Source organism: Podarcis muralis, chromosome 17 (genome assembly GCF_964188315.1).
Source record: "Podarcis muralis chromosome 17, rPodMur119.hap1.1, whole genome shotgun sequence".
Lineage (NCBI taxonomy): Eukaryota > Metazoa > Chordata > Lepidosauria > Squamata > Lacertidae > Podarcis > Podarcis muralis.
Window position 1 is genome coordinate 22,121,102 of NC_135671.1, and position 16,514 is coordinate 22,137,615.

General features: G+C 43.4%; 1 protein-coding gene across 2 annotated transcripts in view; it reads right to left on the reverse strand.

Annotated features, from left to right (window-relative positions):
* The window catches only part of JAK2 (Janus kinase 2), an 86,830-nt gene that overhangs the window by 12,890 nt on the left and 57,426 nt on the right, over nt 1–16,514 (reverse strand). For both annotated transcript variants that reach the window (XM_028711916.2, XM_077921705.1), the window contains 10 exons: nt 13,517–13,628; nt 11,343–11,529; nt 10,329–10,456; nt 8,167–8,301; nt 6,951–7,038; nt 5,707–5,834; nt 4,907–5,045; nt 3,572–3,723; nt 2,269–2,419; nt 247–383 (listed from right to left, as the gene is read on the reverse strand). In XM_028711916.2, the coding sequence (XP_028567749.2) occupies nt 247–383; nt 2,269–2,419; nt 3,572–3,723; nt 4,907–5,045; nt 5,707–5,834; nt 6,951–7,038; nt 8,167–8,301; nt 10,329–10,456; nt 11,343–11,529; nt 13,517–13,628 (1,357 nt within the window). The remainder of the gene's footprint in view (nt 1–246; nt 384–2,268; nt 2,420–3,571; nt 3,724–4,906; nt 5,046–5,706; nt 5,835–6,950; nt 7,039–8,166; nt 8,302–10,328; nt 10,457–11,342; nt 11,530–13,516; nt 13,629–16,514) is intronic.

Genomic DNA, 16,514 nt, shown 5'->3' on the forward strand with positions numbered 1-16,514 from the left:
GCAGGGACCAAGCAACGGGAGCTCACCCTGTTGCGGGGATTCGAACCGCCGACCTTCTGATCGGCAAGTCCTAGGCTCTGTGATTTAACCCACAGCGCCACCCGCGTCCCTCTGTTAAAACAAGCACTTCCAAAAATACTATGCAAAGTATGCGAATTATTTCAAATTAGCCATGGTTTCCCACTCTATCTTATTTGTTTTTAACGGTACCGCATATCCTTGCAATAAGATACCCCATCTTCTTACCTTGCCAAGTTGCTGCAAAAATTTCAGGTGCCGCTCTTCAAAATAAGTCGGATCCCTGCCTTCGAAAGCCCCGGAAAACCCAAGAGCTCCAATTCTCATATTTGGTAACATATCACTTTCTTTCAATAGTTCGTAATCTTGAAGAAAACACACACACAAAATAAAATATTATGTTCAGCTAGGCTCCCCTACAGCATCTGAACAGAAACAGATCATCATCAGCAGACAAATTAACTTGTGCAGCCCTAGAAAATATGAACATGCTATCTTAATTTTCAATCATAAAATACTGTCCTGCGTGGGAAGATAATAGTAAAGGTAAAGGTACCCCTGACCAGACGACTCTGGGGTTGCACGCTCATTTTGCTCTATAGGCCGAGGGAGCCGGTGTTTGTCCATAGACAGCTTCCGGGTCATGTGGCAAGCATGACTAAGCCGCTTCTGGCAAAACCAGAGCAGTGCACGGAAATGCCGTTTACCTTCCCACCAGAGCGGTACCTATTTATCTACTTGCACTTTGACGTGCTTTCGAACTGCTAGGTGGGCAGGAGCAGGGACCAAGCAGCGGGAGCTCACCCTGTTACGGGGATTTGAACCGCTGACCTTCTGATCGGCAAGCCCAAGAGGCTCAGTGGTTTAGACCACAGTGCCTCCCACATCCCATGGGAAGATAATAGAAGCAGCCTAATCCCTAGTGCATTTCAAAACTTCCCACTCATGGTTCATTTGCTCATTAACTCTACAAGCGCAAACAAATTTTGATACAAGAAGAAAAGTTATGTGTGCAACTCAAATATATCTGCAGACAGACATGTTGCATAGCAGTGGTGTGGAATCTCCTGCCTACAGGTCTAATTAACCCCACTAAGCCAGAAATTGGCCCATCCAATCATTGGTCAACCATGCTCACCTTTCCCAATCCTCTGATGTCATATAACATCAGAGGTGGGGAAGTACAAGCTGAAAAAAAATCAAAGCTGTGTAATGTGCAAAATGGCCCTGATTGGTTTAACACAACTTTTAATTATTATTTTTTAAAGTACTATGGATCTACAGCCTTGCATTGTCCCTTCCCCAACACACACAAGTTTAAAATATTGGGTTAAATTGGAGAATATTTATTAATAGGCTTCACTTGCTGTACGGCAATATTAAGAGAGATTTATCCATGAAGTAAAGTGTTTCAGATAAATAATACATTACATTCATGTAGCTCTTTAGAGAGTTCATAGTGCTTTCACATACATCAACTCTATAAAGTGAGCCCAGTGTTGATATTCCCATATTGCAGATGGGCGGTGAAGCTACAAAAGCTGTGACTTGCTTGACAGGGCTCGTGACAGATTAAGGAGCTGTAGCAGGGATTTCTCGATCCATCATTCTGCCCGGACACTGAGGTCCAGCTCTGAGGTCCTTCTGGCAGATCCCTCACTGCAAGAAGTGAGGTTACAGGGAACCAGGCAGAGGGCCTTCTTGGTGGTGGTGCCTGCCCTGTGGAACGCGCTCCCACCAGATGTCAAGGAAATAAACAACTATCTGACTTTTAGAAGACATTTGAAGGCAACCCTGTTTAGAGAAATTTTTAATGTTTGATGTTTTATCGTGTTTTTAATATTCTGTTGGGAACCGCCCAGAGTGGACGGGGTATGTATGTATATATGAATAAATAAATATTATTACTGTATCATCATCATATTTCTCGATCCATAGCTTAGGCTCTTAGCCACTAGGCCACACCAGGTCTTATGAACACATTCGGAACAACATCCTTCTCCCCTGCAACAGTTTGCCTATGCCAGTGATGGCCAGACTTGGCCCTCCAGCTGTTTTGGGACTACAACTCCCATCATCCCTATCTAACAGGACCAGTGGTCAGGGATGATGGGAACTGTAGTCCCAAAACAGCTGGAGGGCCAAGCTTGGCCATCACTGGCCTATGCAGTAGATTCTACTCTAACTGCAGATCAGAAAACATATTGCGTCTCCCACCAAAATTTAGTTACCTCTTCTCCATTAACATACCTGGAGCGAACAAACTGTTAAGGTCACGTATAACCGCTCTAAAAGAGGGTCTGAAGTCTGGCTCATAATCCATGCAGTTGTTTATAAGGTTTGCTAGTTCTGTCCAATTAGGAGCAGGAAGTTGATGCCTATCCTCATAAAACTGTAATTTCTAGAATTCAAGAAATGATGGTGATTTAGGACAATTCTGAGTAGCTTTTTTGGGGGGGAAGAAAAGAGATACTTTCAACAGCAAAGGCGATTCTTTTACACGTCCAAGCAAACATCAAATACAACACTTCTTTGTCTCTAACACAAACAACTTCGGTTTAAGAGATGGAGAGGTTCCCTCGTACACACAAATCGTGTCCACATGCTGGTTTTCAAACCATACCATAAAATACAGGGTTTCACTATCAGGGGACATGTTGCACCTGCCACATGGTGCGTATCCTTTGTGCCATGTGACTTTAAATCACAGCGTGTCTGAATCGCTCCCAGGAACATGGGAGCATGACAGATTTCGCCATAGAGGCCCCAATCTACTTGGGACAAACTCCACACTTACTCTCTGTTTCCCAGAAGAGAAAGAGGCGCACAAGGAGATTACCAAAAACTAATTACAGGCTTTATCCAATCGTTGCTTCTGGGGAAAGACTATTGTTTACAAGTTCCCCTGTAGTTTAAATCAACCTGCCTAGCAGGCTAAGGAATCTTTACTACCGTATTTTTCGGCCCATAGGATGCACCAAGTTTTTTGGGGGGGAAATAAAGGGGAAAAAATTATTTCCCCCCCCCAGGTGCTTGCGGGGCCGGCAGCGGGGAGAAGAGCTCTTCTCCCCGCCGCCCGCCTTCAGACCAGGTCCAGGGACAGCGGGCAGCGCGTCTTCCCGCTGTCCCCAGAACGTGCGGGGCAGGCAGTGGGGAGAAGCACGCGTCTCCCCGCCGTCAGCCTCCAAACCACATCAGGAGACAGCGGGATGGCGGCGTTCCGCCTCCCCGCTGTCCCCCGACCTTGTGGGGCTGGCGCTGGGGCTCTCCTGAAGCCTGGAGAGCGAGAGGGGTCGGTGCGCACCGATCCCTCTCGCTCTCCAGGCTTCAGCGAAAGCCTGCATTCGCCCCATAGGACGCACACACATTTCCCCTTCATTTTTGGAGGGGGAAAAGTGTGTCCTATAGGGTGAAAAATACGGTAAACGTTAAACCCGATGAGGGGCAGAATCACATGTGGAAGCTGTGTCCAAATACTTTAACCGTGGCTTATGCCCATCGCTGCACAGTATGTTCACCAAGACAAAGATGTTCCACTTCACATAGTACTTACTCTTTGAGAATCCAGCAAACTGAGAGGCTTGTCTCCTCCGCTGCAGATTTCCCACAGAGTGGTTCCAAAACTCCACTTGTCCGCTGCCAAACTCAGCTGCTTTGGATTTTCGATACATTCAGGTGGAACCCATGGTATTCTCTCAAGGAGAACTAGGCAATCGTGAAAAAACAAGGCAATTTGTTACTAGGATGAATCAGAAAGCATTTGATTTATTTACTTTTTTTGGTAGGATGTTTAAATTGCTGCTCAGCTGTATTAGGTAATGTCTGAGGACCTCTGGTGCAGATGTGGTCTATAAATATCTTTAGGGCTTGTAAATGACAACAAGCAAGCAAACAAACAATCTTGAAGCTCCATGTCTGCGGCCTTTAAGAAATATTTTAGAAATTCTCACATGTGGACTTAAGCATAGGAGGCATGAGCTAAAGGGTGTAAACACAGTGAGAGCTTTTGATTCTCTTGGTTCCTTCAGATAAAAATCCTAATCCCAAGGAATTCAATTTGTAAGGAAATAGAGAAAGGGTATCTCACGTTACTCTTCAGGTGAGACAAAAATGCTTTAAATCCAACAAATGGATCAGTTTGTGTGGTGTCTTCCAGGTGGACTCATCCTGCTGGCTGGGTCTAATGGGAACTGGAGCTCAGCATCATATAAAATACATTGCACTGGCTACTCCTGAACCAGATTTACCTTTTTCAGAGTGTTAAATGGGGATTCTCAGCGGGTGAAAGACTAACATTGGCTACAACTCTTTAAGAACTGAAACTGATGGGTCTATTCTGCTGGGTTTTCCATTTCCAGCAGTATTTTTGTTAAGTTGTGGGTGAACATATCAGACGACACAGCGATTCTTCAAACAGCTCTTGTTTATTCACAGGCCAGAACAGAACTGAACTGAAGGGTTCAGTCAGCCTGCTTATATAGAGCTCCAGTACAACGTAACTGTAACAATTTTCTAAAACTATCCAATCACTGAATGTCACTTTCGATCCCTTATTTGCATAACTATCTACAGTATGCCCCTGCTGGCCCAGGGTGAGAACTTCAATACATCACAATTTTCAGACCAGTTTCAATGGAATACGCATTGCTCATTTTGTGCAACAGGCATGCCCGCTGGCATGGAAATAGTTTTAAGTAGCAAAATGATGCCGGCAACAGAAAAAAACAAAATCACGCCCCAAGCTTGTGGGAGGTTCATGGCTTCCCAAACAAGAACAGCGGTACACAACGAAATGAATTTTAAGTGCAAATGAGAGGAGGAGATAATCACTCAACGACATTTTCAAGGTAGCAGGTGAGCTGCTGAAAGGGATGAGTCAGAGACTTACTGTCTTTTGGCAAAACTGTAATGCTGATACCAGGATCACTGAGCTTGATAAAAGGAAGGTTCCCAGATTTTCTATCTTCTTCTCTGATAAGCAAGATGTTTTTTGCACATACGTTCCCATGAACAAGGTTTTTATCTTCCTGATAAAGGCAAACAAGCATTGCTTATTCTTCCTCCTGAGCACAGATCAACCGCCAACTTCCTAACTGCGTTTCAAGCTGACATGTTTTGACATAAGCAAACACTTGGAGAAATGGACGTAAGAAGGAACTGGGACGCAGCTTTAAATGGCTAATTTACACAGTACAGTGCCTGGCTTGAAATTAGTGGCAGCAGTCCAGCACCTCATTAAATGCAGTGAAGAGGAGCATGGCAAACTTCGCCACAGAGGCCCTAATCTATCTGGGACAAACTCCACACTTACTCTCTGTTTCCCAGAAGAGAAAGAAGAGCAGAAGGAGATTACCAAAAACTAATTACAGGCTTTATCCAGCCGTTGCTTCTGGGGAAAGACTATTGCTTACACAAGTCTGCTTTACTCCTGTCCCCCCCCCCCAGATAAAGCAGAAGTTTCCTGCATTTGTTTAACAGCACAACTCAGATCATAGTCTTATCATACATAAGACACCAGATTTTTAAAGGAGTGAGCGTGAAAACAAGATGTGTGTGCAAGCTGTCTGGATCCTACAAAGAGAAACACCAATGAATATGTCTAAAAATCTTAACCAATATCTACTAGGGGTAGGGGGAGTGAATCCCTGACCTTCGGCATTTTGCTAGCGGGAAATGTAAGATACTTACGAAAAAATGCATTGCCATTGCCAGCTGCTTTGCAACTTCCAGCTTCCACAAGATGTTTATAGAATTTTTATTCTTCTTCAAATAAGTATCCAATGACCCAAATTTCACATATTCCTGTACCAGAATATCTAATTTGAAACACAGATGCAGACAATAATTAATAATAATAATAATAATAATAATAATAAACGGAATTTTAAGCCAGCCTTGCTTTCTAGCCACAATTCCTTCCAGCCACATTTGAAAACATCTGTTTCATCCCTGCAGACTGGTGCGTGCTGCAAATTATGGAACTGAGACTCTTTGTTTCCTCAGCAAAATTAATGCTCAGCCACTCTTGGGACTCAGAGATTGTAGAAATGTTTTCTAGTTTACACCCCAATCACAAATCATTTAAACGTCAACACAACTTTGTTCAGATATACAGAGAATGCAACCACGAAATAGCAACACCATGAAGTGAAAGGTAAGATTCTGATGTAAAACTTTTAATTACATACTGTCAATGTATTAAATGCGTACTAGCTATAGTTTCTATCATTTCTTTTCAACAACTGTTTGGTTTATTAAGTTTTGGGTTGTTGTTTTTTTAATGGAAAGATCTATACAGTGGTACCTTGTTTTGAGTCTGGGATCCATTTCGGAGCCCTGGACGCTCGACGAAAGGGATGCTCGACAGGGCAGCGCTCTGCGCACGTGCGCAGGGCAGTTTACGCTTCTGTGCACGAGCAAGCAGCAAACCCAGAAGTAACCCATTCTGGTACTTCCGGGTTTGCTGTGGATGTTCTCTGAAACGGATGCTAGACAAGGCGGACCTTTGTGGAGGTATTACTGTACCAGCGATGTACAGTTAGACCGATGGGGTGCTCCTGGTAGATAACCGGGGTGGTCCGGATTGATTGCGGGGCAAAAAATTAACTGGGCAATGAATGTCGCTGCCCCCTGCCCCTGGTGCAAGGTGCCATCGCTGTGAAAGCTTGTCTTCCCTGTGGCGTGGCAGATTAAGTGGCGGGACAGATTAAGTTAGAGAACCAAGGTACCACTGTACAGCCTGGAACAAACTGATTACATCAACCTAGGGCATTTGTATCTCTCATTGTTTTGCACCGACACTTGCAGTTCCTTGCCAGACAACATGTACCTGATAAGAAGGCAAATGTGTTCGGAAATAGCTATTTGCATACAGGGAGGTAATAACAGAACTCCAATTAGGGCACACAAAACCGTTAATTGGCTTTACTCACTTTCTTCTCCATAGACACAAACTCCATAATTTAATACCAAGTGCTTGTAGGATAGCTGGCTCATCATGCTTGCTGCTTCGAAAAAGGACTGCAAGAGATAGGGAACAATAATTAGCAGAGCGAACCCTAATGGGAACTGTTTGGAATAAAACTTAATTAAAAACCGCCTGCACTTTCACATAACTTCAGCTCCCCACCTTCCGCAATGATATGGTATAATTAATTTGGGGCTGTTGTTCTCTGTAGCCTGTTTTTAATCATTGTTCCTCACAACGCCTAACTGCTTTAATAGTGAATCATGTCAATTTACTGGCAGCAGGAAAATCCCCCGTGAGGATACAAGGACTCTGACATCTGCCCACAGCGGGGGGTGATGATGGCGCTAGTTTTCAATGCATGTAACAATGCATGACAGCTCCAACCGATGAGTAACTGGCAAGCGTTTAATTTTCGAAAGACTAAACTCAGGGGGAACTTCTATCAGCTACGTCGTTCAATCAGATTGAGCAGGCTTGACCTCACATTACACAGAGACACTGTGAAAACGTCCATGTTTATCTCATGAACATCTGATTGTGTGAAACGGCAATCATCTCAGACAGGGCCGGATTTAGGTTTGATGAAGCCCTAAGCTACTGCAGGTAATGGCGCCCTTTATATGTCCAGCTGTCCTTTGTCAACAACAAATTGTCCCTTTTTTGTGTTGAATACAGTGGTACCTCGGGTTACATACGCTTCAGGTTACAGACTCCGCTAACCCAGAAATAGTACCTCAGGTTAAGAACTTTGCTTCAGGATGAGAACAGAAATTGTGTGGTGGCGGCGTGGCAGCAGCGGCAGGCCCCATTAGCTAAAGTGGTGCTTCAGGTTAAGAACAGTTTCAGGTTAAGAACAGATCTCCAGAACAAATTAAGTACGTAACCAGAGGTACCACTGTATATACTATATGGTAACTTATGGACCTTATAGGTTGAGAAAGGCTGCTCTAGGGGACATAGATGTTCTGCAAGGTGGTTTTCATGCCATACACCGCCCTGGGATCTTCTGGTAAAGGGCTGTATATAAACTGAATTCATCATCATCATCATCATCATCATCATCATCTTAAAAATTAAAGCTGAGATCCCACACTTGCTGAACTCCGCATTCCTGCTCTGCTGAGCTAGCTCTGCATATGAACTATTAAGCATATTACCCACGGAGTAGGAATACAAACCTCAGAATAATTCCTGTGCACTTTATCCAGGACTTTGAGCAGCACTTCAGTCTGATACAACTTGCCATAGTCGCCCACTTCTTTCCTCACACCTTTGAAAATTTTAGTAAAGGTGCCCTGGCCAAGGCTTTCGTTCTAAAAGAAACCCCAAACAAATAAGGGGGGGAGGAGTCAATCGTCTGCAAAATCCCTTCACGCTGATTTTAAACAAAAGCATACCTAGTTTCAAGACTAATACAGGAGCTGTCTCAGCTGAAAGGAAACAATCATAATGTAAAAACAGATTAGCTTAATAACTGAACAGATCAAATGCTTCATTTAATTGCATATTCCGCAAGAGAGGCTTTGAGACCAATCCTTGCGGGTTCACCCAAATGGAAGCACAACTGAGTTCAGAGAAATTATTTCCATTTGACTGCACAAACTTGCTTTGAAGCTATTCACCATTTGCCCTGCAAGCAGCCACCTTGAACGGTGTTGCTGGAATGCAAAAATGACTTCTCTGAGGGTGAGTGGATAGACTAGGGTGTGGTAGGGGCTTCTCATTTTCCCTCCTGGGGAGAGAGCCCCAAGTGATCCTACATGAAGTCATGGGGGGGGGGAGTTACACCAAGGGAGGTCCTTTCGCTGTTAGACAAGGAAAATTATGTTATTTGTGAGTTTCTCTAATTGCGTTGGCAGCCAGGAAATCAACAGCCAGATGTGTGGCTGAATTCCAAATGTCCTTTTAAATCTTTGCTATGGTTTACAACATGGGACGCGGGTGGCGCTGTGGGTTAGGTTAAACCACAGAGCCTAGGGCTTGCCGATCTGAAGGTCGGCGGTTCGAATCCCCGCAATGGGGTGAGCTCCCGTTGCTCGGTCCCTGCTCCTGCCAACCTAGCAGTTCGAAAGCACGTCAAAGTGCAAGTAGATAAATAGGTACCGCTCCGGCGGGAAGGTTAACGGCGTTTCCGTGCACTTCTCTGGTTTGCCAGAAGCGGCTTAGTCATGCTGGCCAATAAAGCGAGATAAGCGTCACAACCCCAGAGTCGGCCACGACTGGACCTAATGGTCAGGGGTCCCTTTACCTTTACCTTTATGGTTTACAACAGGGCTGGGAGATATCTTGTTTTCAACATCGTGAAATATCACCAGCCCAAAAATGTGATATACAAATAGATCACAATGTCTAAAATTAAGGATGGAGCTATGTAGAAACAATGGCTGGCTTCACGGTTTCCCCCGCATTGTGATTTTTGCCAGCGCCTGCTCTTGTGATTCGCTGCCGCCCTACATGAAGCAAGGGAGAGCTGTGCTGGCAGAATTAACAGTGGCTGCAGGAATTGAGAGAAGCCTTGACTGGCTTCGCAGTTTTCCCCACATTGCGATTTTTGCACAGCCCACACAGACACACACCATGATTCGTGTGATATATTGCCAGGTCAAAAACTATGAAACCGATATCACAATATGGACCTCAAACTGGTTTTGGACAGTATATCGAATATCGATATATCACCCAGCCTCAGTTTACAGCTAAAGAAATAAAATTGTTGCTGCTGCTACTACTACATGAGGTAGTAACTTCCATTTAATTCAAGGGGACTTGAATTTCAGAGGAAAGTGGCCTAGGGTGAAGTTGCCACACAAACATCTCTCTGATATATGCTGGCTGTCTCTCTGCCTCTCCCCTTCCTGGCTGATGCATGCACTATTATTGGTGAAGAGGCTTCAGGAGTGCAATACTCTATAAAGTTAAAAGCCACAAAACTAAATTGGTTAATTTGCTTGAGAACGGACGGTAGGAAGGCTGGAAGGGCTACTGAAAAGAAAATATGATGATTAGGACATCACTCAGTTTAAACTCCCACATTTATCTTAATAATAAAAGTATGAACCCACATTAAAAAGAAAAACCACACATGCTGATTTTCAATTAATTTAGTCACACAGCAAATGAATTTATGTAACGGAGTGAACACTTCCACTTCCAGGTGCACTTATCACAATAAATACCTAGTTTTCTGTAAATGCAATTTCCCACCGATGTGCACATTATTTCCAGTAACACACACACTGAAAACAACTCTAGTGCCTTTAAATTAATGGGACTTAATTCAAAGGACTGCGCTGAGGATCAGAGTATTACACAAGCGAGAAGATACGTCTCGTGAACTTACAAAGATCAGGTCCTCATTCCGGATTTTGTGGAAGACCATCTGGTTAACGTTATTATGCCTCTGCAAGGTGGGCGATGAGGGCAAGTCAGAAATTCCATTGCTCCTGAAGACAAGGAGGTTGGACTTGTCTGTAAGGAGAAGGTTAACAGAGTCCTGGTTCACAAACAGACAGACTTAATTACATTTTATTTATTATACTGTGGTACCTCAGGTTACAGACGCTTCAGGTTACATACGCTTCAGGTTACAGACTCCGCTAACCCAGAAATAGTGCTTCAGGTTAAGAACTTTGCTTCAGGATGAGAACAGAAATCGTGCTCCTGCGGTGCGGCGGCAGCAGGAGGCCCCATTAGCTAAAGTGGTGCTTCAGGTTAAGAACAGTTTCAGGTTAAGAACGGACCTCCAGAACGAATTAAGTACTTAACCTGAGGTACCACTGTATTTATATTCCACCTCATCCTCCTGGGAGCTCATGGTTTTCTCCTCCCCATTTCTGACCTCAAAATAACCCTGTGATGCAGGTTAGGCTGAGAGACAGTGATTGGCCAAAGGTCACCTGGCTGAGTGGGGATTTGAACCCTGGTTTCTAAGTCAACACTCTCCTACCACCACCACCGTGGGCCACAAATCCCTGTTGCTTTTATTACTCATGCCACGTTTTGGAGCTTGAGTGTGTATCGGTTATTGCATCAAGTAGATTCCATATTGTATATGACACTGTCCGTCATAGAAATATATAATATACTGAATGCTACCTATAATCCACATAGATAAAATAGATTAATCAAGCCACTCTATTAAACTGAGAACCTGCTTTCGAAAAGTCTGACTCCAGTTCTCTGACTTTATTGCTTTCATTGCAGAGTTTTTCTCATTTCAAACCCTCCCCCCCCCCCCCGGTGCAATGTATTCATGTTTTTGCAAGTCGCTCTGGTCAGATTTTATTACAGAAAAGCAAGGTCTAAAACCAAAAAACATTAACACCTCTGCTTAAGGGAGTTGTGAATCATTTACCTTTTGGCTTTGGAGGGCAACATCTGGTAAACTGAAAAATTATACTGTCTGACCGGACAGTTTCTGTCCGATAACAGTTCAAGAGATCCATGAGGTTTGTAAAACTTCTTCTAGTTCCAGTGAGATTATATTCGCCATTCTCATTTTTTGTGATCAAGCAATGCTTATAGTCCGTGGTACTGTCCCGCTGAAGATTAAGAAATGGTAAGAAAGACGTTGTTTCGAAACAGCTCTTTTGTTTATAATATTGAATTTAAATTAGGAATCATACCTTTGTAGACAAAATGGCGTCATCCATGCATGAGAGGAAGACAGCAGCATAGCAGGCTCAGAGAAACCCCCAAAACTTATAGAACAATAATAAAAACTTCAGTGACACATCCAGCGGATTCATGTGGGATTCTGCATTCCTGATGTTCACCTAACTATTAATTTCTGCATTATATTCGAGCCTTTACCTGACAAAAAAGCCACTTCCAGAAATATAGCAAATTATAGCACAAGTTTAGTGCTAATTTCTGTGTTACAAATGGTTTTTTTCCCCCTGGAAGCAAACAAAACAGAAACGAGTACTAAATTTGAGCTACGTTTCCAGAAGGGGCCTTTACATTGTGTGGAAACTCAAATATAACGCGGAATTTAACAGAATCAGAAATCAACAGAATCTGATTATCCTGGAAGATGACATGGTTTGCTGGCACTGTGAACAGAAGCATGTTTCGTTGCAGGTTCCACCTGTATCTGTCAATATTTTACCATCACACACTGCATGTCATTTGATGAACAGCAGAAAACCTGTCCTTTAATCTTGCTTTAAGCACTCTGCTAACATGACATTGATGGTTAAAGCAAGGATATAAAACCCCAACCTTATCAGATGCTTTTATGAGACTTCTGAGGCCTTGAAGAGTCTGCTAAGGTTCCCTAATACAGTCTCGCAAATTTGCTCCTTTCTCTTTTTTTAACTAATTTTAAACTAAAGAAGCTTTGTGATCATCTTCCAAGGAATAATTAGGAATAGCATTTTGAATACAGTACTTTCATTTGTAGTTAAAACTAACTATGTTATATTAAGCAACTGCACAGATATAAGTAAATAAATCTTTTTTTTTAAGAGAAGCTAGTGAGAGTATGTAGAAAGCCCATACTCATATGAAAATAGCATCAATCTCTTGTTATGAAGGGACAGGATACCCAAATCCTGTCTGAAATCAACCCAGGCTTCAATAATCACCCCAGGCCTCAAAACTGTCCAAAACTCCTTTTGTCTTCTAAAAATCCAAAACAGCTTTTCTCTGCTTGTCTCTGCTTTTCTCACAAGATGCTGGTACATAGGCAAAATGTTACTTTTAAAGGCTAATGAATAGGCTCTGTCATTGCCAAGAATACTCAGGCCTGAGAAACGAATCTTATCTCATTCTAGTTGCAACACATCTGAACAAAATGAACGCAAGGCTTCTCACCCCCCCCTTTCCTGGGAAGAGTCCAATAGTCCCAAGACAGCTTTCTGTTCATGCTCAGAGGAACTCATGGGGCAGGACTCTTCACAAGAAGGAGGAGAAAGGAGGAGGGAACTGGAATGGGTATATATGCTTGTGCACATGACTGTGAACTCGTGCATGCTTTTTGTGAACTATCACACTTGCTCCTTCTTGCAGTTCATGGATGGTAGAAATAAAAGCCCTTTCTCTGAAACTATTCCTTGAGTGTCTGTTGACTCCCACTTCCCTTTCCCGGGCGCAATATTTTTCCCACCCGAGGGCAAAGCCTCATAAGGCTACAGTTACTTGTAGCAGAAATGATGCCTGGTTACCTACAGATTGTCCAGATATGCTAATATTAATACCGGTTTATTTTTAAGTCACAAATAGAAGATATGGCTAAATTCTAACAGTTAAATTACCATTACTCGGTGCCTGAATGAACATGTCAGAAGAAAAGGAAAGTTTCATTTCTTCACTTTTTCCTGATCTTTGCATACTGTCATGGGTATGTGCACTGTTCACAAAGCACAGAGATTACTGAGAACTAGAGGTGGTTGAGCTTTTAAAAAATTATTCAAAAGCACAGTGGTTTAACAGGTAACACTTATTATCAAAATCCTCTAGAGGATACTCTGAATCCTCTCTTGTTCACAGCCAAAGTAACAGTGTATTCTGCTCCTATTTACTAACCTGCACTGCAAAGGTAAGAAAGTATTTCCTGAACTCCTTTGGACTGCAACGAAGAACGTAATAGCCCGTCTGATTGCCAGCTTTCTTCAGTTTATTGATTGCGAAGTCCATGCTATTTTGGAAAAACAAGAGAGAGGGAGCACAAGTGTTAAGAGCAAGCTTTTAAAAGCTAGCAACCTTTGAGCTATGCAGAACATCCAGAGATTATCATATTTCTATCCCCGGTAAAAGTCTGTGACCATCCACTTACGGCTGCCTGCAGGTTACAACATCTGGGCACTTCTGGCAAACTCCTTTGGCAGCGCGAAAGGGAAACGGACTTACTACGAATTTCTAAATTGATGCTAGAGAACAGTCTCCCCTCTGAGTAAGGGAGGCAGAACCAAATCCCCGTTTCGCTAGCTGGAAGGGGTTCATTCGGTGTCTCATTTGAAACCTGGCAGAACAGAAGAGGCCAAACCACTAACAATACTAACAGATTGCTGAAATCATTATGGCAGCAGTTCAAATGCAAGGGAAAAAAATCTGGCAAGAAAATGGGGAGGGCATAAGTATCTCTAGGATCTATTAAGTGTGGTCAGTGCCAAACTTGGATTTTATTTATTTATTTCCCACCCTTTCCCCCTGACAAGGACTCAAGACAGCTAGTAGATGAAACAGGAAATAAAATAAAATAGAAACAAATAAAAGCAATAATATCATTTTTATACACAAGAGGCAGCACATGCAGCTGCAAATAGGTAAGTAAAAATGCATTTGTTTTAGACCCCTAAGTAGTAGCAGTTGGCCAGGGCATCGCCCCATTCACCTCTACATAGCTACATCCTTATTTCATACTGGTATATCACAATGTTTAGCTGGTGATATATCACAGTGTTGAAAACCAGACATCCCTCAGCCCCACTGACAGCAAAAGCTGGAAATGACCCTATAACACAATATTGCCTTTCCTATGGAAAGCACGATGCCTCTCCTCATGTAACCTCCTTAAACTTTATTTAGAAAACTTATGTCTCATTTGATATCTTCAGGAAGTTCTCAGAGTGGCTCACCAAAAGATTCTCACACTCAGAATCTCGTAATATAGTATAGGGTCCTCATCCTTATTCCTGCCTAGTGACATCTAGAAAATGTGGTTCCTTGAAAGCAGTTTCTTGCTTGGGGTGGCTGAAGGGTTACTGGGTTAATCCCTACTTTTGCGCAGGAGAATGCCGTGACTAAGTTTTTAGGTCTATCCTCTTCCTTCTGACACCTCCCTAAGTTTCTGTCCAGCTAAGAGACAAAGATCTGAGGAGGAGGTGTCAAACAAGGGAGGAGAAATGTGGCTTGGAGTCCAGCAACAAAAGCCCGAAAGATGTTAGGATTTTGGCATGTCCTTGGAAGAGGCCTGGCACGTGAAAAAGAGTCACCCTGGTTGTTATTGTTTTGTTTCTGCAGAAGAAGAATGAGAAAGGATTGGGTGGAAACTGTTATGTACTGAAGTTCTCACCCTGGGCCAGCAGGGGGATACTGTAGATAGTTCAGGTCCACATATGCAAATAAGGGATCGAAAGTGACGTTCAGTGATTGGATAGTTACAGAAAGTTGTTACAGTTACGTTGTACTGGAGCTCTATATAAGCAGGCTGGCTGAACCCTTCAGTTCAGTTCTGTTCTGACCTAAGAATAAACAAGAGCTGTTTGGAGAATCGCTGTGTCGTCTGATATGTTCACCCACAACTTAACAGAAACTGAACAGAGGAAGACAGTAAAGGTAAAAAAATGCTGGAGTTGGAAAGTTGCAGAGACAAAGACACGTGTTCTGCCCTGGACGAGGCAAGGCAAGGAAATTAGTGAGAAATCACCAGGAATGGAATGGACCTCAGAATCTGGTCTCATGGTTCCTTGCTACTCTTGGACAGAAGTCAGTAAATGGATACCTCCTTAAGCCCAAGGAGAGAGTAGGAATTAACCCGTGTCAAAAGAGACTTACGAGACTGTGCTTGTGCTCTGGAGGTGTATGAAGGGAGGTGAGCAATCCAGTTACCCACTTGGGGAACTCCTTTTCTCTGTCTCTCCTACAAAGGAGTGGGCGAGCCAGCAGCTCATGCTCAAAGCACCTTTGTCACCAAGCCCAGGTGGAAAGGAGGAACTGTAGGCTCCTCCTTCCAGCTGTAGAAGAGGAAGTGCAGTTTGTTTGGGACAAAGTAAACCACAGAGCCTAGGACTTGCCGATCAGAAGGTCAGCGGTTCGAATCCCCACAGCGGGGTGAGCTCCCGTTGCTCAGTCCTTGCTCCTGCCAACCTAGCAGTTCGAAAGCACATCAAAGTGCAAGTAGATAAATAGGTACCACTCTGGCAGGAAGGTAAACGGTGTTTCTGTGCGCTGCTCTGGTTCGCCAAAAGCGGCTTAGTCATGCTGGCCACATGACCCAGAAGCTGTACGCCGGCTCCCTTGGCCAATAAAGCGAGATGAGCGCCGCAACCCTAGAGTCGGCCACGACTGGACCTAATGGTCAGGGGTCCCTTTATCTTTACCCAAGAGCAATCTTCAGATGCTTCCTATAGCTGTATTTCTTCCCAAACCGGGGTGGTGAATAATAATAATAAAAAAAGAATGGAAAGGACAGAAAGTAGAGCTCAAAAGAGCTCAAAAAAGACAGTCTGCAACTCTTGCCCAACCTGGAGGTGGGGGCAATCCTTTGCCTTCCACTAGTAAGGAGGTGTTTTCTACCCCTCTGGTTAACAGGCTGAGAAATCCCTATGACGGACTTTTAACTGAAGCGCACAGAGACACTTAGCTCTTCAGAACCAGGTAATACTACACAACAGTACAAAAACAACCCTCACAGCCGGAAATATTTCTTTTTCCTCAAGCCTACAGAAAAGTTCACAAGAAGGGAACACTTAGCCCAAAAGCAATTTCCTTTGCTAGCAATGTTCTGTGCTCAATTCCAGATATTGATATCTGAATTGCCTTTTCTTCCTCCACAATTTCAAATTCTATTTCTGCCAGATCC